The 23,625-nt window shown below is 35.8% G+C and overlaps 1 protein-coding gene across 1 annotated transcript in view; it reads left to right on the plus strand.

The window, feature by feature from the left end:
* LOC118184606 (basic phospholipase A2 Ts-G6D49-like) overlaps nt 1-23,404 on the plus strand; it is a 94,656-nt gene extending 71,252 nt beyond the window's left edge. Inside the window, exons 3-4 of the mRNA XM_085808470.1 lie at nt 18,376-18,485; nt 22,876-23,404. Of these exons, the coding sequence (XP_085664596.1) occupies nt 18,376-18,485; nt 22,876-23,042 (277 nt within the window). The 3' untranslated portion in view covers nt 23,043-23,404. The remainder of the gene's footprint in view (nt 1-18,375; nt 18,486-22,875) is intronic.
* The last annotated feature ends 221 nt before the right edge of the window (nt 23,405-23,625 follow it).

The raw sequence follows: 23,625 nt of genomic DNA on the forward strand, positions 1-23,625 counted from the left end.
GCACATTAAATGTGCCTATGCCAAAAAGTTTACATTTTAGATAATTTGCAGTAAGATAGAAGGAGCAGACAGACAGCAGTCCAGCTAGGCTAAAGCGTTGAAAGCAAGTGCGTTATGTTCAGGGTGAAATCTTAATTCAGATTGAGTTAGTTTTGGTTCTCAATGCATTTCGATTGGACAGTTAACTTCAGACTTCTATAAAATTATTATTGGCTTCCTGAGTTTTAGTTCCATTTGCATCATGAGAATTACGTAAGAATCAAATGACATAGATTTTTCTCGAAATGACGCAGGGCAAATAGAGGTTACAACTTTTAGAATTGAGAAGGGAAATTTACGTTGCTAATTTAATCTTTTACATATTCTTTATTTTTCTTACACATGTATGCATAAATATATAAAATAAAAGATGAAAAATTTTAGATTAAGATGATTTATATTTTTAATGTCGCGCAGTATGTTGCGAAAATTAATTAAATAATCAAAAAATAATAATTAAATCAAAATTAGATAATGAAAGTAAACAACTTTCCAACCAGAAATACTCAAATCAAAACTAAATCAGAAAAAAATTCAAAATGAACGCAAAAACAATTAAAAAAACTAAAATGAATAAAACAATAAAATTGAAATAAAATATATAAATTTGTTGAAAATTCCTTGGTTTTTTCCCCCCAGGAGCACCCGAGAAACTTTCAAAAGATCCACATTTTTTAATAAATCTAGATGATTGTGAATTCTTGAAACATTTCAAAAAATTAAAACGAGATGCCAATTAAGAGAATTAATTTAAAATAATCAAAATGCTTTAAAAGTGCAACATAGTAAAAAAAATTAAATATGTTTTTAATTTAATTAATCATCATGATACAAACCGTTCCGTCATCACCCTAAAATAAATATACAATAAATAAAGACTAAAAGAAGAATGAATATTAAGAGAACTTTTAATTAAGAAATTTTACTTGAGTAAGAAATCAGGAGGAAAAAAAAATTGAGAAATTGAAAGTAATATGCTAAAAAATTTCTAACTAAAGAAAAAGCAATATTACTAAAACTTTTTGTAAACTAATTTCTCACTATAGAGTAATCAATATTACTGAACATTTTTGTAAACCAAAAGAAACACGTAAAAACAAAAGTAAAATATTTAAGCCAAAATTTTAAGGAAATTAATTATAAGGCAACTAATTTTTTAAAAAGAAATTCCTTATAAATAAAATTTTTTAGAAAAAATTTTTTTTAATTTAGGAAATGCGTAAAACCATATGAAAATGGAAGGCTTAGAGCCTAACATGGAAAAATAGATAGAAGAAAAATTAAAAAGGCCATATTCCTAAAAATTGGGAAAACTTATAACGAAGCCGAAACAATTAATTCAAATAAATAATAATAATTTGAAAGGAAAATTAAAAAGAAATCAAAACCTGAATGAAGTGAAACCTCCGTATGTCCATCTACATGGAAATATTTGAAAAGGCAGAGCATTCTGTTAGAAAACGGTCGAATTAAGTGGGTTGTGGCTGCAGAGAATTCTGTTTAGATAAAAGTCAAATTGAGTGATTTGTGGATGTAAACTTAGTGTAAAATTGAAAAGGAATAAATTTCATTTTATTACCTAATTTTGATTTAATTTTTATCTCTTGGTTATATAAATATATATGCATAAATAAATAAATAAAATGTTTGTGTAAATTCCGTAAAAGAAATCCTGATTATCCTATCTGAGGAAAAGGTGTAGTGAAAAAAATTACAGGTCTAAGATATGTAAAATAAAAAATTATACAACTATGAATTATACATTATATTAGCAATAGTTCCTTAATTCCTCTTTTTTTATTTGGGCACTTCCCCCTCTCTATTCTAAAAATATTAATAGTTTCTCGAAACCGCGTCATATCTGAAAATTAATTCTGCATTATGTCGGCTTAATCTTCTGCACTGCGTATTTTAGCTAAACAGATTAAAGAAAATTTTTCTATAAATACCACTGCAATCCAACTACGCAATTAAGCATGAACAAGCCTTCTATGCTTGTTCATTCTTAATTAACCCAAACCTGTTCGCCATCATGCAGTTTCTTCTATTGTTAAAAATGTAAAACGTCATTCAAAATTGTTTGGTGCATATTGCACCCATAATCATGTATGAAGAAAATATTGTGTCTCCAGAATTCTGTCATCCAATAATAAAATTATGTTGAATTCGCCCACGTCTGTCTGCCAGTCCATCACATTTACATTGCGTCGACAGAAAGGCTTCGTGTGTTTCAAAACTCTTCTAAAATCGTTTCTTCTAATCCTCAAGATATCTACCCGGTTTTGCCATTCTAACTGAGCAGTGAATCAACTTCTGGGAAACTCAATCTGTGCCATACCTATTTTTAATTTGTACTTTCGAAATCAAAGTTCTACGTTCATAATGCTGACGCAAGTTTGTGCAATGCCCATTTTTAATTTCTGCGTTATTCAAAGCCTCGCTCGAGTTCTGTCCAGAGTCTAAAAAAAAAGGGGGGGATTATGGCATGATCATTTCTGATTTAATTAATGCTTTGGGGTTAACCAGTACTTCAGACTCAATAGAAGTATTTCAAATCAACTTCAAAATGATTCAGCATCCCAGTCATCAGTTATCAGATCATAAATCTTAGTGTCATTTACTCCACACATGTTGAAGTGCGGGAAAGTATTTTCCACCTGCTTCTGGTTACTGCGTTTTTAACACACGGCCTCCTAAATGTTTATCCATTATTATTTTCTTTTGGTGAAAGTATATTAAATTACTGTTTCTTCAGTGAAACATGAAACATGTGTTTAAAAAATTAAACAAAAGTGTTCTGGTATTTTCATTTTAATGCTTTCATATTTATTAATTTTGTTGGTGCATTTTATTTTACATTTTTCTTAATAGAGTGTGTTTAAATTTTTCCGCAACTATGAATTAACTAATGTTATCGGGAAATTTGAATACATAATGATGTTTCTTCTCGTATTGGATTAAAAGTTGTTGTTACATATGGCGTCATTGGAAAGATCAACCCAAACATATAAAACAGCTCAAGTATCACACAAGAACAATGATATGTAATAAAAAACAACAAATATTTAAAGTAAGAATCAGAATAAATGAACATGGGAACAAAAGTGAAAAGTTTAAAATTTAAACAACAAGGAAAGGAACATTAGATGTAGTCTTTACAAGGAGTTTATGAAAGCTCTGGCATTCCAATATAGTTTACTTATCTCACCACGTTTCTGAGACTCTTTAGATAGTTCTGGGCATATAAGAAGATGCCCTGTATTCATGATGCCCGAATTGCAAATACTAGGTGTACTAGACACATCTCCATGTGTCTTGAATGTTAGCCCTGGATTTGCCTGTTTATTTTGCTGCCTAATCAGATTTAAGAGTATCCATTAATTTCTCAAAAATATGCTTTTTAAGTGACTTGCTGGAAGGAAGTGTTTGCTGTCTCCTGGCTCAAGTATTCCTATCTTGGCTAGTGAGTCTGCCTTTTCATTACCGTCGATGCCTACATCTGAAGGGATCCATTGAAAAACGACTGTTTTGCTGTATTTATAAAGAAAATTCAAGATTTGTCTTATTTCTGACATAATCTGAGTACCTGTGTCATGATTTATAACTACAGCCTAGATGGCTGCTTTGGAATCGACTATAATAACTGCTTTAGAGAAACAATCGATCTTCAGGTTTTCCAGAGCTAGTGAGATTGTAAGGATCTCTGCATGAAAATTCGACATAAAGTGTCCCACAGGAGTACATTGGGAAAACAGTTTACTGTATACACCAGCCCCAGTGTTGTCTTGTATTTTAGGGCCGTCAGTGCATACTCTAGTCTAGGGGTCTTCAACCTTTCTCGTTGTAGAGCCACATCAATAAATTCACAAAGATCCGCGGGACACGTGTCTGTCAAAAAGTAGTGTAGTCAGAAAATTTGTTTGAAAAAGGGAGGTTTGTTTTGCAAGACTACAATTGATTCTAAGCGAAGAGATAGTGTTACATATTTGTATATATATATATACATTGGTTCCCAAAAGTCAAATGTAAATCGAATTAAAATCTTTTGCAACATTTTTAACTGTGAAAAAAAAAGTATAAAGACGATTGTACAAAACGATGTTACAGAATGCATTTACAATAAAAAAAAACTTACATTACTGGCGGGAGATGGTAATTACTTTAGTTTTAATGTGAAATTTGACATTGTTTCTGCTTGATTAAAGTTCAATATCTGGTTCAATCTTTGTTGTTGCAATCCGTAAAGTTTCCTCCAAATGTTTGTCTGTCAGCCGTGTTCTTGTTTTTGATTTTAGGATTTTCTGTTGACATATGTAGGTACTGCCAAAGTTTGAAAACACGAATAGTGCATGTTATCGAATTTTGGGATACTTTTCTTCGGTAACCGTACTTGGAATAAAAAAAAAACCAATTAATGTCAGATTTTCAAAAAACTTGCATATTACTGCAGAGTCACATTGTAAATCTATAAATTCTTATTGAAGTTAGGGCAGAACACTTCCAACGTCTACTGAAAATGGCGACATTCTCATGAACATTTCATTTTCACGAAAATCGGAAAAATCTGCTTTTCAATTCCTCTTTCAACTTTGAAATGCATTGTACATAATTATTTGAATTCCGTATTGTAGAGTTCTTCACACTCTCCATCAATTTTGGAAAGTGAGTGGAATTCTTATTTAGCAACTGATTTTCATACAGGATTAATTTCGTCTCAAAAGCTTTCACAAAGTAATAAAGATTATGAACAAGTAGATCTTTTCCTAGTAAGCGGTAGTTGAGATGACCTGTAATATCGATAAGAAATGCAAACTCTCTCTACCATTTTTCATCACTGAACTCATGAATAGATTTCTCTTTAGATTCCATAAATTGCTGAACTTTGCTCTTCAAAGAAAACAGACGCTGAAGCATATTTCCTCGGCTCAACCAACGTACTTCCAACACTATACACAACATCACCATATTCAGCTTCAAAATTACTCGAGAACTATCGAAATTGCCTATGCTTAAGTCCTTTAGATCGAATGAAATTAACCACTTTTACAACAAAGATAAGAATCTACCCTTTTTACGGAATTGAGATTTTATGCATAGTCAAATTTTTAATTTTTTAAATTACATAAGATAAAGTGAAATTTTTGAAAAACTCGTGATTTTTTAGAAAATTTTATCTCAAATAATATCAAGCATGTCAATAAAATGTTTTAAATATCAAGATTAAGAGAAAATGAATTTTTTTTACGACAAAAAGCTGACAAGGCATTTTTTTCTTGAAATCAAAATTTTAAAAAATTCTTCAATTTTTCTTCAAATTTAAATGTGGGGCCACTAAAATGCCTTCAGCGGGCCACTGGTTGAAGACCCCTACTCTAGTCCATTCAGGTTCAGGGTAATGTTTATATACACTCATGTCCATACATTAAGGATAATTCGAAGTCACGCGGAAATCGAACTCTAAAATAAATATATCACCTGTAAAATCACTACACACATCTTCAAGAATCATATGCAAATTTCAGGAAGGAACCAGATAACACCGATGGTACGTCACAATGACGAGAGTGTAAGAGAGTGATATATAAGGAATAGAGGCAAAGAAGTAAAATTGTTCGCAGGCGCTTTATAAGCATCTCAGTGCAATAACCGAATAGTTATGACAGAAAGGACACATTTGGATCATTTTTTTACGTGGTAGGATTATCGGCCGTCTGGAATGCGGGCGTACCCAACTGGAAGTATCATACGAACTTGGAATTGCCCAGAGTGTCATCTCCAGGCTTTGGCAACGATTCCAAGATGATGGTAATGTGAGTAGACGTTACAGCACAGGTCGCCCCAGAGTTACAACGCCGAATGAGGACCGGTATTTGGCAGTTACTTCCAAAACAAACAGGCAAACAGGCGGAGCACAGCCTCAGACCTGTCTCGTCAGCTCTCTTCAGCCACTGGTACGACAATTTCAAGGCAGACCGTGTACAGACGCTTAGGGCAGATTGGTTTATATGATTGTAGACCTGTCAGATGCGTTCCACTTACTGCAACTCACTGTCGCCTGCGGTTAGCCTGGAGTAGAGAGCATGCATTGTGGACACCGAGACAGTGGGCTTGTGTGATGTTTTCCTACGAGTCCAGGTTTAGCTTGCAGTCTGATTCTCGCCGGACTTTCATATGGAGAGCTCCAGGTACCCGTTACCACCAAGAAAACATCATTGAACGACACCAGTACGGTGGTGCAGGAGTGCTCGTTTGGGGTGGAATTATTCTGGGTTCCAGAACTGACCCGCATGTTCAAATTGGAACCATGACAAGCCAGATCTATCGGGACGTCATTCTGGAACAACATGTACGTTTGTTTCGGGACGCCAAGGGCGCACAATTTGTGTTTATGGATGACAACGCCCGCCCTCACCGTGCAAACATCGTAAGCGAATGCCTTCACTCGGGGGATATCACCCGTATGGACTGGCCAGCATTCTCACCGGACTTGAATCCAGTAGAACACGTGTGGGACATGCTTGGCCGACGAGTAGCAGCCCGTCAACCTCCTCCTACATGTGTACCGGAACTTCGGAGAGCATTGCTTTTTGAGTGGTGTAATATCCCCCAAGATCAGATCGATAATTTGATACTCAGCATGCCTAGGCGTTGTACGGACTGTATTGCATCATCTGGGAGACATACAGTGTATTAACAATCATACCAACCACGTAATATTGTTTTTTTTTTTTTTTTTTTTTTTGTAAATAGGTTTTTTTGTAATTTGCTCCAGGGAGAAAAAATCGCTATTTTTTTTTAATAATATCAAACATACAGTATCATTTTTTGCTCTTTACCTTTCGTTTATTAAATAAGCTTTACAAACAAGTCAAATTTAATTAAGACACAATAACACGCCGAATAAATACTAATTCAGAAGTCAAACAACAAAAATCAGCGTTAATTTACAAAATTTTCACAGGACTAGTTTCGATGGTTTTACCGAACCATCATCTTCAGCTGCAAAACCGCAAATGAACAAGATAGGAAATAATGTTTAGATAAGATAAGAAAGCCTGGACAAGAATAAGCAAGTGGCGCCATCTGTTGGCGAAACCAGAACTAAAACATAATTTCTCTAAAAGCCGAAGGCAAATTTGGATTGGAATTAGAATCGTTAACTAGAACAGAAAGATTTTTATGAATGTGAAATGCCTCTAGAAAATCCAGTTCTCCAATGGAAGATGTTTTTTGAATAATTTTGGCAGCAGAAAAATTGAAAGTGTGATTTTCGGACCAACAATGTTGAGCAACAGAAGACTTCTGTGTTTCCTTTTTTCTAACATATGCCTCATGTTCTTTGACGCGAAATTTTAAGGCTCTCTTAGTTTGGCCAATGTAAATTAAACCACACTGGCAAGGAATCCTATAAATACCCCAGGAATTCATATCCGGAATGGGGTCCTTGAGTATAGAAGTTGGAATTTTATTGATGGGAGAGTAAACAACCCGAAAGTTAAATTTCTGCAAAATATGTGCAACTTTATAGCTAATTGATGGAAAGAAGGGAATGACAACAGAATTTTTATAATCTCCTAAAATAAGAGTGTGGCTTTTAGTGTGTTGAGATGAGAATTTTTTAACTGCTTGATTAATAATGTTGGGTGAAAAGCCCCTGTCAATAGCTATTGCTTTTAAATAATTTAGTTCTTCATCAAGGGCTAGTTTGGAGGAGCAAACTTGAAAAGCACGGAAAACATAGGAATAAAATGAAGCTAACTTTTGTTTAGTCGGATGACAGGATTTAAAGTGTGGTGGAAGGCAAACCGATGAAGGTTTACGGTAAACTGTAGTACTGAAGTTGAATGTGTTACGTGTGACCAGAATGTCGAGAAACGGAAGAGAATTGCAAGTCTCAAGTTCAAAAGTGAACTGAATAGCAGGATCAATAGAATTCATTGTTGAAAGAACTCTATTTAAATCATCTTTATTACCGTCAAACAGGGTAAAAGTATCGTCTACGTAGCGGAACCATGCCGGGAAGTTTAAAGTTTCAAACAATTTTGATTCATAATAATGCATGTAGATATCAGCCAGGATGGGACTGAGGGGGCTTCTCATGGCTAATCCCTCAGTTTGCTTGTAATATTTATTTTGGAAAACAAAATGTGTTTGTTTCAAACAGAGTTGAGTGAGAGAAATTAGCTCATCAATTTCGATGCAAGAGAAATGAAATTCGCGAAGTCTGGTTTCTAGACATCTTAATGCACCCTCCACTGGGACATTGGTGAATAATGATTTTACATCAAAAGAAACCATGAGTAAATTACGAGGAGAAATGTTTTTAACCTTTTTTACAAACTCTATTGAATTTTTTATGGTGTAAATGTTATTGTCTAATAGAGTGGAAAATCTAGAAACTAAATATTTAGCTAATGGATACGAGGCAGTACCTAAATTTGATACAATAGGGCGGAAAGGAATACCACTTTTATGAATTTTGGGAAGAGCATATAATCTGGCACAATTCGCAACAGATGGGATAAGCGAATGTTTTAAGTTGCTTGAAATGATTTGCGAAGATTTGATCGCAGTTTTTATTTTGGATAAGCCCGAAGGTGAAGGATCTTTAGGGATCGGATTATATGGTCCTTCGTTTAAGAGTTTAGTGACACCATCGATGTAAGTGTTCTTATCCATGACGACTATCTGGCCACCTTTGTCGGCCTTTGAAATGACAATATCCGGGTTAGAATGAATCTCGCGCATTGTAGCTCTTTCTCTCGTAGTTAGATTTGGTTTCAAAGGTTTATTATTGAATTTCACATTATGAGCGATAAGATGCCTAATCATTTCTTTCTGTGAATCTGAAACTTTACTGAACTTGGAAGCTTTTTCGATAGGAGCCAAAATCTTTGGAATCGAGGGTTTACAGGTTTGTGAGAAGTTAAAATTATATTTTAGAATTCTCTCTTGTTCTTCTGAAAGACTAACATTAGAAATATTAACTATTGGCTTGATGTTTACAATGGGAAGATTTTTTGAACTACTTGAACTGGAAGACTGTAAAAGAAGTTTTTCGAATTTAACTGCAAGGGTGTTTTTATGACGGTTAACTGCATTCTCCGTTCTAGACCAGGACTTTTGTTCTGCTACAATGCGCGAGATTCATTCTAACCCGGATATTGTCATTTCAAAGGCCGACAAAGGTGGCCAGATAGTCGTCATGGATAAGAACACTTACATCGATGGTGTCACTAAACTCTTAAACGAAGGACCATATAATCCGATCCCTAAAGATCCTTCACCTTCGGACTTATCCAAAATAAAAACTGCGATCAAATCTTCGCAAATCATTTCAAGCAACTTAAAACATTCGCTTATCCCATCTGTTGCGAATTGTGCCAGATTATATGCTCTTCCCAAAATTCATAAAAGTGGTATTCCTTTCCGCCCTATTGTATCAAATTTAGGTACTGCCTCGTATCCATTAGCTAAATATTTAGTTTCTAGATTTTCCACTCTATTAGACAATAACATTTACACCATAAAAAATTCAATAGAGTTTGTAAAAAAGGTTAAAAGCATTTCTCCTCGTAATTTACTCATGGTTTCTTTTGATGTAAAATCATTATTCACCAATGTCCCAGTGGAGGGTGCATTAAGATGTCTAGAAACCAGACTTCGCGAATTTCATTTCTCTTGCATCGAAATTGATGAGCTAATTTCTCTCACTCAACTCTGTTTGAAACAAACACATTTTGTTTTCCAAAATAAATATTACAAGCAAACTGAGGGATTAGCCATGAGAAGCCCCCTCAGTCCCATCCTGGCTGATATCTACATGCATTATTATGAATCAAAATTGTTTGAAACTTTAAACTTCCCGGCATGGTTCCGCTACGTAGACGATACTTTTACCCTGTTTGACGGTAATAAAGATGATTTAAATAGAGTTCTTTCAACAATGAATTCTATTGATCCTGCTATTCAGTTCACTTTTGAACTTGAGACTTGCAATTCTCTTCCGTTTCTCGACATTCTGGTCACACGTAACACATTCAACTTCAGTACTACAGTTTACCGTAAACGTTCATCGGTTTGCCTTCCACCACACTTTAAATCCTGTCATCCGACTAAACAAAAGTTAGCTTCATTTTATTCCTATGTTTTCCGTGCTATTTTGCAGAAATTTAACTTTCGGGTTGTTTACTCTCCCATCAATAAAATTCCAACTTCTATACTCAAGGACCCCATTCCGGATATGAATTCCTGGGGTATTTATAGGATTCCTTGCCAGTGCGGTTTAATTTACATTGGCCAAACTAAGAGAGCCTTAAAATTTCGCGTCAAAGAACATGAGGCATATGTTAGAAAAAAGGAAACACAGAAGTCTTCTGTTGCTCAACATTGTTGGTCCGAAAATCACACTTTCAATTTTTCTGCTGCCAAAATTATTCAAAAAACATCTTCCATTGGAGAACTGGATTTTCTAGAGGCATTTCACATTCATAAAAATCTTTCTGTTCTAGTTAACGATTCTAATTCCAATCCAAATTTGCCTTCGGCTTTTAGAGAAATTATGTTTTAGTTCTGGTTTCGCCAACAGATGGCGCCACTTGCTTATTCTTGCCCAGGCTTTCTTATCTTATCTAAACATTATTTCCTATCTTGTTCATTTGCGGTTTTGCAGCTGAAGATGATGGTTCGGTAAAACCATCGAAACTAGTCCTGTGAAAATTTTGTAAATTAACGCTGATTTTTGTTGTTTGACTTCTGAATTAGAAGTCAAATTTGTTTTGCTTCTAACTCTTCCTTTGCTTGATTTTGCATTATCCTTAATTTATGGACATGAGTGTAATATGCATAATGTGTTGATTTTAAATACTGCATCAGAAATGTTTTTCTTTTCCAAGTCATTAATATCTAGCTGGTATTTGACATCAATGTATTCAAGGAGATCAACCATGACCTTGTTAAAATTCATTGGTTTGTTTTTATCTATTTCTTGTAACAATTTCTCACAAGCCTCTTAGAGGGTACATTTGGGTCTTCAAAGTACTCGGCTTGCATTCGTTCATCTACTGCGCCCTACGCGATACTTTCATTTTAACAAGCGTACCAACTGCTTGTTTCTTGAAGCAATGTAACTTGAGCCTTGTTTGAGACGATGTTACTCGCTTCCGTGTTATCCTTAATTCACACGTGCCTCCCGCGTGGGACTAAATGATAACAACTATGGCTAAGGCGGATCAGATTAAAGCATATTGGATTAAAAGGTATAACCACTGTTTTATGAAAATGAAAGATTAAAAATTTTACTGTATTAGGAATTCGAATTTTATTAATTTGGTTACCAAATTAAAGAGTTTTAAGTTTTTATTTAGGAAAGGTTCTTAATATCATTAACATATTTTTGTATTGTTGTTGCATTCGAATTCTCAGAATTTTCTAATTATTTTAAGAATGACGTAAATATAAACTTTGAAGGCTCTTATCTTAAGGAAAAAATACTTGATTTTTTTCATATATATATACTTATTAATTTTATTTATAATAGAGTGACGTTAATTTTTTCTTCATACATGAATGGAATGTTTTAGTGCAGTTCAAAAAGGCCAGATAGGAATAGTGGCCTTTTAAAAGCAATTACTGAGCATGCCATTAACCATTGGTAAATTAATATATCAATTTGTTAATGTTGATTTGCCCATAAGATAGAATGTTAGTATTTAGAGAAAGCTTGGGGTCTTCCAGTTTTATACAAAAAATAAGTAAATTAGATTAAATGTCTTAATTATAAGTAGCATAATTTGGGTAAAACTATTTCAAATTATATTAAATGGAATGAAAACTAGTTATATTATAAAGTTTTGAAATTTGTTTTGATTAAGTACAATAACTAATGATGTATTCAAGATTTTTTAATTAGAAATATTGTGTGATAATTTTTAAAAGTCCTTCCATAAACAAGTATGAAAATTCAAAAGACTTAATTATGATAATTTTACTTATAAATTTGATTCTTTCTCTCAATCTGGCTTCTTTTTAACTAAAATTGTAAACTGAGAATTCTGTTTTTCTAAATTTATAACACATAACTTGCGTATACAAGGTATTTTCTCCCTCCTTTCTGCATGCCTTCGTGGTGTAACGGTAGCACACTCGGCGCGTATTCGAGAGGTCCAAGTTCAAGTCCCAGCGAGGGCACTGCACATTAGGCTCTTCTGCTTAAAAAAAAAAAAAAAAAAAAAAACCCTTAAGAACTCTACAGTGGCGCCCGAACTAAAAAGGTTGTGGATGATGATTCTTCACCACCAGGATCTGGCAATCGAGTCCCCTAATAGTTAATTGTCTTAATCCGAATTTTAATTTTTGTATATTTATTTTTCATTTCAAATATATTATGTAAAGAATTTTTATGGTCATAAAGCTCGAAACTTTGATATTTTTCATAAAGTACTAAACGCTTATATCAGGAACGGAGGATTTTTATGTCAATTGTTGTTAAGCATGCCACACCCATCAGCAAGTAGTTACGCTGATCCATTTGTTGAGGTTCTGCCATTTTTTCATCAAAAATTTTTATAATACTGTATTTTACTTTTTAATTTCTGTGTATCAACTATTATATTGTTTTAAAAGAAGAGAATTCTAATTTTGTTTTATAATGAGTAAATAAATATTGATTTTAATAGAATTTTATGGATGTGTAATTCAAATATTTTAATTTTATCCATAGTGCAGTATTTAGTTTTTATAAGAGATTTTCAGCTGCTAGATTTATTATGTAATCCTTAAATCAAAGTTTAAGAACTGTTCACGTTTTAAACGATTTTGAGAAATACTATTTCAAGAAAAATTTCAAGAATTTTACAAAATCTATGTTTTAGAGACTTTCAAGTTGAACTCTAAATTGAATTTACAAATTATATCATGTATTATTCTAATATTTCTAAATCACATCTGAAAACAATTCATTGACTTTCATTAGAATTACATAGATTGTACAAAATTTCTCTTCTTGTGCCTCTGTTCTAATGCTTTTTCTTAAAAGTCTTTTTCTCACTGAAGGGAAGGAGTAATTGGACAACTTGGGAATAACTGTAATGGGCTGGAAGACAGACGTGGCCGAATTCAGCATAACTTTACTATTTATTAATTCCATTTACTTCCTTCTTTCTTTACCTAGTATTGAAAATTCAAATTTTATTTATTTTGTGCCATCTTGTAAGTATCAGCATTAGTTTTCGTTCACCGTCACTTGACCTCCGAACACCAAAGGAGATGAATTCCTAGCCCAAGCTTCGGACTGGCTCCCGTAGGCATTTGGCTGCCCTAAAACTGGTGATCTAAATTCACGCCATACCGCTTGGTTCTGTTCTAATAAGAACAGGTTTGGCATTAGTCTAAATTCATGGGTTCAGAGCTCTCGTGTACAGATCATAGCTCCTACTGCCCCGACTTACTACCCTGTAAGAGGGTCCCCCGCAGTTCTTGATTTGGTTGCTTTTTATCATGTTTACTTTCGGCATGAAATTAAAATGATTCAAGAGTTAGATTCTGATCACTACCCTGTTTTGATTACCCTAGATATTCAAAATCGATACTGAAAATTAGAGGAGCAAGTCTCAACAAATTGGGACGATTTTCGGTTTATTTTGGAACTTACAGCTACCCCCCTATCAAAATTTCCAGCAATGCGGACTTTGACAGGTGTATCAAAAACATGGAATCTTTACTAAAAGAAACGAGAGCCGCGGCTTCGAAACCTATCACACAACCGGGCGCTAGGCTCATGCCGGATACTAAATCCAAAATTAAGCGGCGCAACTACCTGCGAAAACTTTGGCAGAGAACACGTGATCTCAGTATCCGTGCTCAATTTCGCAGACTACAGAACGAGATTAGGTCTGAAACCCGCTTGGAAACACTACATTGAGTCCCTAACGACTGACGACGGGTCGGTTTGGCGCGCTGCCGCCCAACTACGCAAACAATATAAACACATTCCGCCCCATGAAACGGCCAATGCTAACCAGATGGCTTTTACAGACACTGAAAAGGCTGAAGTTATTGCTGACAGTCTTGCTACACAATTCAGTCCAAATAACGACGCCTACTGTAACCGCCCGGTTACACAGGGGCGCATACACTCACGTGTTGAACATTTCTTAACGCAACCCATCACGCCTGATCTGAGGCCGACTGATCCAACTGAAGTGCTGGAGTTCATCGATAAAATGAAGCTAAAGAAGGCCCCTGGCATAGATTAAATTTCGAACCGCATGATTAAAAACTTCCCCATTATGTATATTGTATGGATAACGGTCTTGATTAACCTTATGCTTAAAAGGTGTTACTTCCCTGACTGTTGGAAAATTGCCGCAGTCATTCCTATTCCCAAACCGCGTCAAAATTTAAATCTCCCCGTCAACTACAGGCCTATTAGCCTCTTATCATCTCTCTCAAATATATATGAATTTGTTTTACTTAAACGGCTGAATGAATTCTGCCGTGATCAAAATTTAATAATCCCGGAACAATTTGGCTTCCGGTCTGAACACTCCACGGTACACAAGTTACTCCATGTAGTGGAATTCATGCACGAGGGCTTTCGTAAACGAGAGAAAACTGGAATTGACATTGCCAAGGCCTTTGACAGGACTTGCCATGACGGGCTTATTTACAAGTTCATGCGGCTTGGTTTTTCGGCATAACTCATTAAAACTATCAACTCGCACCTGACGGGTAGATCCTTTCAGGTGCGAGTTCGCCATGAATACTCAACTCCCGCCCGATCTGTGCTGGGGTCTCACAAGAAAGTTTGCTCGGACCTCAAATGTTCAACATATACGTAAATGACATACCTAAGTCACCTAATGACGATCTAGCTTTATATGCGGACGACACAGCCATCATGAACCAACATTCCAACACCTCCACGGTAATTTCTGCACTGCAGAATTATCTTTCAAGCCTTGACCTCTGGCTCGGACTGTGGAAGATCAAAATTAATGTCGCTAAACGTGCTGCCACTTTATTTATCCGAAGTACTTTCCCAAATTTACCAAACTTGCAGTTCTTCGGAGAACCAATTCCCTGGGTTCCTAGCTATAAGTATCTAGGAGTGATACTTGATTCAAAATTAACTTGGCAACCTCACATTCAAAAAACAATTTCCAATGCGAAGGTTGTCAAAACCCAATTACTGCCTTTTTTTCGCTAGAAATACCGACCTGTCCACGAAATACAGGATTTTGCTCTATAAATCAATGATAAGGCCAATTCTGACATATGCTAACCCGGTTTGGGGCGCAGCAGCAATTACTAACAGGAAACATATCCAAATTTTTCAGAACATTATGCTACAGCCAATTTATAAAGCTCCTTGGTTTGTTACGAACGAGGACATTTATAATGCAGCCAAAATTCTCCCCATAAATCGCTTTATACAGCGACTTTCCGCTAACTTTTTCCAAAAGATTCCTTCGATCGAAAAACCCCTACTCCACAGCCTTCCTGTTTATCATCCGGGAATTGCATCGTCAAAAAAGAGACCCAGAGCTATTCTGGAGAACGTATATAATGCGCTTCCTTTTTCCAAGAGGCGTTGCTATGGAAACGAGGCGCCTCAAAGGTTTCAATACACTCGTTCGCTTTCCCCCGCCTGAGTGAATTCGCTAATCTTTCAACTTTCCTCAGGGTCACTCTCTCTTTGTCCCGTAATCGGGCAATCTTACTTCTTTCAACCGTAAGCGGTTGTTATTAGGCTCTAAGCACATCTCTGCTCCCTTCTTAGAAGGGTTCTAGTGCGAGGATTACTTAATTTAAATTTAATCTCTTTAAGAGAACTTAATGCTTTTTTATTAGTTATCATAACATTTAAAGTTAATGCAATCTTACTATATTTATAAAAGTTTCCCCTCAAAGGCATTGCTGGTCGTGTCTCTTTAATTCAAACTCGCCTAACGAGTTCCCGCTTTTCCCCTCCCCCAGACCCGAAGCACTTGTGACATGAAGTTTTTCGCGAGTGTTTCCGCTCTCGTGTTGTTAACGCCACATGACCATTGATCAAGGAAACATAGATGCTTTTCAAAATTCATGATGTAACCCCTCCAAATTGATTCTGGGCCTTATTCGACATCAAAATTACTAAATTAAATCTTTCAGTGTTTTTACCTTTTTACACTGTGGAAGGCAGTTACTCTTTTTGTTAAATTAACATTTTGGCACTAAATTTACCTCTTTGCGGAACCCTCTTTTTGGCGATAAAGATAATTCTTTGACGATGTGGGGATAAAGACTACATGCCTAAGAGCCCCGTAATAGAACCCTTCCTTGGTCCTTGGTGGCCAAATACTCAGGATCAAGCTCCAGCCAATGGACCTGCCTCCTCATTATGCCTCACTGGATTGGACCCTAAAAATCATGTGATTACTGCGTTCTCTGGATGTTCCCGCCCCTACGAACTCTCTGCTATTAGTATTTGCCTGCTGACACCGCCACGAAATGTAACTCTTCACGGTAACTCATGGTCCCTCTCCTTCGTCACCACTCCTTCGCTCTCGTGGATCTCCAACGCCATAGATATGCCAAAATCAAGTATCGTTTTGTGGCAGTATTTTCAACTGAGCTGCTAACATCGCAACATACTTCAGCTATAATTCAATTTTGGTTATATTGGTATTTGGTACTCTCTCTCTCTTTCGCCTGCCTGCTGACAGCGTACCGCTCAGACTGTGCTAGCTCTTCGCCATTATTTAAAATGTTATTGCATATTTATAATTATGGGCGGGTTTAGCACCCCTAATCTTCTACCGGTTATGAAGATATGTGTTAAGAAATTCGTCACACAGAAATAAATTATGTTTAACTATCAAGCTGGTCGTGCTTCTTCTAAAATTCCATCGGGTCATTCTAATACGTCGCAATTTCCGATCAGCTACGCAGCAGCATTTTGGGCCATGACTGGAACGTGAATTGTTTTTATCTTCCGCCAAAAGTACAATATTACATAAATTCATGCTTGCGTGTATGTGTATGTGGGTGTTTTGCAGCTATCATGTTCTGACAGTACGATTGTAAATTAGTTAATATTATCCAGGACAAAATAAGAGAATTTTTAAATTCTATGAATATTAAATTTAATAAAAATATTTTTAACTTAAGGATGAGGTTTTTTTTTTTTTTCAGATTTAATACAAAATTTTGCTCAGTGTTTCTTTAATTTAATTTTGAGCTTTTTTAGTTGGATGATAACTAAAAAAAAAAAGAAAGTTAACTTACCACAGCAGCCCACCAATTATGGATCTTATAACAATTGTGGGGAGAGAAGAGTTTCGAATTATTTTGTTTTCTTGCGTAATTATAGAAAATCATCTATGCTAATAAACTTATTTTTAATAATTATGCATACAGCTATGAAAGAAATGAAATTTTGAGTCTGATGTTTAAGATGATGGTGCTGGTGGGGATGTACAAAAGTGGAGACATTTTTCTCTGAACATGGAGTCGTCTGATTTTATCAGAGCATATTATCAGATTTCATTATTTCAGCATAATTTATGGAATAATTAGTATAACAAATTTGTAGAAGGCTCTGTCTTCAACAGCTTCAAGTATACGATTCCATATATTTACAGTTTCTAAAGAGGTGAAGATAACAGGTTAGGTAGGCAAAGGCTTGGTTTATGTGATTATGACAAACCCTCGAGGGCTATCTGCCTAAGGGAAGAGATGCCTTCGTGGAGGACTTTCTAAGGAAAACTCGCTAGTATACACATTACACATAGGGAAACCCACGAAAACGCCCATGCAGCCAGCCTGCTTGTGAGATTCGAACCTCGGACCAAACTATCAGTGTTCAGCGACTTTATCGCTCGGCAGCTGGTGGGCCCGGACAAAGACAGGCATTTGAAAAACAAAATCATGCTACTAATGTTAAATTAAGAAAGGTGACGTTGCTTAATTTTTCAGGGGCAGAATAATGCTTTAATACTATTGCTTTGTAAAAGTTTCGGCTCGAGTACTAGTAGGCAAAAATTTGAATTTCATGTTTGCCGTTAAGTAAAAACACGAGTCACTTGCTCGTCGAACCTATACTTAATAGTTCGAGTACGATGAATTTTACACTTATTGTCTTGGGAAATTGATTTGTCTACAACTGAGTTACCACAGCTAGGTTACAATTTATTTTATTTGAAGATACAAAACTAGTTAACTGAAAAGAGAGTTTTGATTCAGAACTACTAAAAGAACCTATTAGTAAATTAAGATTAATAAAGAATGAATACCACTATTCACTGCGAGTGATTTATAGTCAAAATTAAACTAATAAGACATATTTTTGAATAGATGCTGTTTACAACATGACTGGTGTTATGCGTTCATATCCTGTCCTCAGACACTAATATATTTCGTTCCATACACATGGCAATGCATGAATCCCGGTGCAGCTCACTGTGGTAAGTAGAAAGAATTACAAAAATAGAAAAAGAACTCTAATCATTTATTTAAAATCTCTTTTTACTGTTATTTTAATTTGCAGATAATGTATTATTTCTCTCGTGTGCAGGGAGTCCAGAAAGTCCCTCTACACCGACTTTAAATGCAAAATTATGTATTGTATCCTATGGATTCAAAACGTCCACGTGGGTTCTTCCATATTTTGCCTTTCCTTACCTCTCCTATCACAAAATCCAAATGTGCATTTTTAAACTTCATTTCCAGAAACACTATGTGCATTTTTAAGTCGTCATTGTCAGGAAGCATTGTTTCATGACTATGGTAGTTTAATGAAAAGCAACGCAGAGTCGTTCCTGATGTCCTGCTTTATGGTTATCTGATGTTCCTGGACCCATACACAAGCCACCGAACACTCTTCTATACTGAAGGCATTTGTGTTTGTAATCACAGCTCGCCAATGTTTCTTGATGCTCCTTTCTATCACCAGGCGATAGTATGGTAGGCAACGACTCAAAATCACGCCTCAAAGAGGCAAGAAAAGCTGCTCATTTTGTATTTTGGCAAGAGATATAAACTGTCTCTTGAGAAACACATTCGTTTCCTGGATGAAACCGTACAACTACAATGTATAGAGACTTTCGATCACCCTGTGCACGTATACTTAAAAAACTCCATTTCTTGATTTTAATTATGACTTATTACCTTGTCTATGTTCCAAATAATTTCCATCATTAACGACGCACTAATTTCTTTTGTTTAATTAAATATGTGTATATGCATCGTATACGGAATCCTATCTGTTTTTAGGTGTAATTTGGCAAAAGTCTCAATTATCCGAATTTTCGATTATTCAAATTTATCTTCCCCAGTTCTTTTAAATGTGGTTTGTCGAAGTTCAGCTTTAAATCAACCCTTAATTTTTGGCTACATATAACGCGATTAGCACGGGCAACGAATTTTGCAGCAGAATATTTAGGAGAGTGTCGATTTTAGCTGTTCTACACTGCTGGCCATTAAAATTGGTATGCTATGAAGGTGGCGTGAAACAAACGTCAAATTTTCATCAAAGGTAGTAATGCAAATGATTAGCTTCTCAACTCATGCGCATAAAGCACATATGAGTAATGCCATCTAGATTGAGTATAAATGAGATTTTCAAAGTGGGTTTCTGCCTTGGAAATCGCATATGGTCACTGGTTGTTTGTTTAAAGGCTATGTTATGCCTCATGTAAGGAGAAACTTCTATAGCAGTATTTGTCGGAATTCAATCGTAGCAGGATCGTGGCCTATCAGGACTGTGGTTTATATTCCGTGGCATTGCAGCTCATGTTAGTTGGGATCCCATGACTAAGGCGATTATAGAATCGATGAGTCCAGAAGGGCCATACTGAACGAAAAGACGGTGGCCCCGCGCCACTAACAACCAAAAAGGCAGGCATGTAAGCCTCTCGGTCTCGCGAGATCGTACATGCATGTCACGTACCGCGTCAGGAACTAGGGTCATGTGCAGGACGGCAAGTGCCGACAGTGACAGTGCTATGATGTGTGCAGCACCATGACTATTAGCACGAAGACCATTGAGTTGGCTTTCCTTGACACTGCAGCAGAGTCAGGTGCACCTACAGTAGTGTGATGAACGATGACACTAGACACAGGATTAGCACTAGGTGGTCTTATCAGATGAATCTCGATTCTGCATACAGCATCATGATTCATGATGGACATATCGATATGTGGAGGCACCAAGAAGATCCAACGTTGCCAGCTAGAATTCATTATCGTCATACGGGCACAGGATCTGCAGTGATCGTATGGAATGCCATTGGATATGTCGGTCACCTCTTATTCATACAGCCGTTAACATGGGCAGCCACCGTGACATATCTGATGTGTTAAGGCCGCTGCTATGCTCTATCTTCGAGGCCTGCGTGACACCGTTTTTCAACAACAGAATGCGCGACCCTATGTTGCCCTGACCTTCCACGATATGAAGGATGTTCGACCACTACTCTGGCTAGTACGTTCTCCAGATCTCTCACTCACCGAGAACATCAGGTGACTGGTTTCAGAGAGACTGACATGCCATGTCAGGCACTTTGACGGAGGAACTCCGACATAGGGCTAAATTCACATGGAATGCAGCACACATATCTGTCATCCAAGCTCTGTTCGACTCGTTGCACACCCGGATTACAGTCGTTATTGCAGTCAGAGGTGACAGCTCTAATTTTGCACGCTGTGTACTGCAAATCACGGAAAATATAATCTTGTCTTCCTCCCATTATAATGCATATACCGTGCTTACTCACATAATAGTCGCATCCCCGTTCTGAAGTGGAAAAAATCGCCATAGGTGTACAATATTGTGCATTAGATTTCTCTGCATAATAGTCGCATCAAGACTTTCACAATGAAAAATTGGCAAAAAAGTGCGGTTATTACGCGAGTTAATACAGTATATATATATATATATATATATATATATAATAAATAAGGCTCTGCTATTTACTTTCCTTCCTGATGTCGCAATTTTAACGGTGTATTCATTTCCAAGCGTATATATTTATTTGCTCGTACAATTCTTTTCACCTTCTTCGGCAATGCAAGTTTTGTGTGTACTGACTCTTTTAAGTTCCATTTTGTCCAAAATACGGCAATAGATGATCACTAATTTCATTTTTAAACAAAAAATTGTCCCCTTCCCAAAAAAAAAAATACTCTCATATGAATTACAACGCGGAATAAAATTTTGTATATTATGTTGCTGATATTTTTGTATTATGATCGGCCATTTTTGTGATACCAACGATTACACCTTTCTCGAAATCAGATAGCTCTGCACTTCGTGGTATCTTGCATACCACTAACGCCAATGTTGTTTCCTACAAGATATTTAATGATGGAGGGCGTGACGCATATCAAAACCGCAAATATCCGCATTTGCTTGGATGTCCAATTACTTATTGGTAGATAAGGTACATATATAAAAAAATGCATCAGCAAGAAACCTGCTTATGGGTGACAGTTGGAAGCTAAAGCAAAGGAACTAGCACTGCTTATAGATAGGAAAAACTTCAAATATAAAGAAGGATGGTTTTTATGTTTCAACTTTCGGTCCAATATTGTCCAAAATACTATGTGTAGAGAAAGTGTCAATGTAGGCAGCAATCCTTACACTGAATTTATTGAAGAGCTAACCAAATCTCCGGTTATTCAACTAATGCTACATTTAAGGCAAATGAAACCGATTTGTTTTATAAACGTTCTCTAAATAGGACTTTATTTTCGAAGGTGAAATAAACACAAGTAATAAAGACAACAAAGAAAGAACAATTATAATGGCAGCTGCCAGAATGGATCAAGTCAAATTTAAATAACTAGTAAACCACGATGCTCTAAATGTTTAGCTTATCAATAATGCATCAAATATTAAGGCGTGGATGCACATGAAATCTGTATCAACTGGAAAAAATCTGAATGAATACTTGTCTTTGCCGAAGCAGGAAAATTCTACTACTATCAGGTAACGCTTTGCAGTCACAGTAAACTTCCCGAATTGAACGCCACTTGCGTTGAATAAACACCTAATACAACTGCTGCACTGTAGCTGATGGATCTAGATTTCCTTCAAAATCAGAATTCTTGTTGACGTAAGACTGTTGGAATAAGTTTATTGTTTAACAGATTATAATTAAAGTTATGGTGTCAAAAATGAAATGATTAATGTCCCATTATCAGTGACTCTGGTGCAGCCTAGTCACTGATAGACTTGCAACAATAACCAACTGCTTTCACTACGCCGGATTCATTCACTCTTCCATATCGAAATAGAAAACCAGTAGATTAATTTTCTAATTAATGAAATATTTAAATGTGATAATTCAGATTTCGTAAATTTTATCTCAGATTTTGATGTTTACGAACAGTTAGGGGAAATTACTAACTATTCCTCCAACGTGCAACAAAATGAATAATGTCGGTTTGAGCTTCTGAGGCATAGTTTATGCCGACCGGAAAATCAGTTACGCAATACATTTATTCTCACGTACATTACATAAAAAAATTGCAATGGCTGCTAAAATTCGAAGAACTGGGTAAACTATCTAAAGGGGCAGACAAACAATCGTTGATTTCTGTCCATAACAATGTTTGTATTTAAACAGCTATTTGAAACCCATTCTTCTGTTACAAATTATTTTTTTGGGCTCTCCATTAATTTTAGCTTCGGTTTTCTTCATTTTTTTTTCAAATTTTAATGTTGATTTCCCGGAATAATTGGAAGAGCTTTCTTAAGTCCGGGGATCTTAGAAAAAGTAAAGTGGATTACCTTTAGACTTTTCTTCTGTGCTTTAGTTACATATTAACTGAATGTGAAATTTATTATTTCAGGTGTTGCATCTATGCCAGGTGTGTCACAAAAGTGTGCAACTCAGCTATGTGAGTGCGATCGAGAATTTGCTCGGTGTGTTAGCAACTACCCATGTCCTCGAAAAAAGCCTGGTTGTAAAGAAAGCAACTACATTATGTTGCAGACTATGAGTAACAATGACATTTAGTCACAATGAACTCCAGCATCTACAGAAAAAAATCTTATCATCTTTAGAATGATATAAAGTAAAATATAAACACAGGAGAACCTTTCCTTTCCTTCACATGCGGTTTAAAATAATTCGGAAACCATCCCGAAAGTACCTGTGCGACGAGATTCTTTTGGGGAGTCAAAAATTATATGTGGAGGATTTGCAACTGCTCAAAGTGTCGGCGTTACTAACCCAGCGTGGCTGAGTGTTTAACAGCTACGTAATTATAGCAATATATTTTTTTAATTTACCGAATTTTAAAGCATACTTTTCTAATCTAGAAAAGAAAGGCTTAATCACAAGATTCCTGAAATAATAAATAATTTCCTTTGCGCATTTGTAAAATACCTGACTTCACACTGGACTGGATTGAACTGATTATGGCAAGCACACACTAAGGTTATCTTCCTGAGAGAACACTACCTCATATCCATATCATGTATGGATATGAGGCAAAAGCTCATCCGTAATCAAACATAAGTCGAATTATGTTAGGTTGGCTTATCCTTTCGACCATAAAGTTTCTGATGCCATTTATACATTCTTCACTTACTGTTAA

Source organism: Stegodyphus dumicola, chromosome X1 (genome assembly GCF_044657685.1).
Source record: "Stegodyphus dumicola isolate Sdum_Otavi_A_Nest chromosome X1, ASM4465768v1".
In the NCBI taxonomy this organism is placed as follows: Eukaryota; Metazoa; Arthropoda; class Arachnida; order Araneae; family Eresidae; genus Stegodyphus; species Stegodyphus dumicola.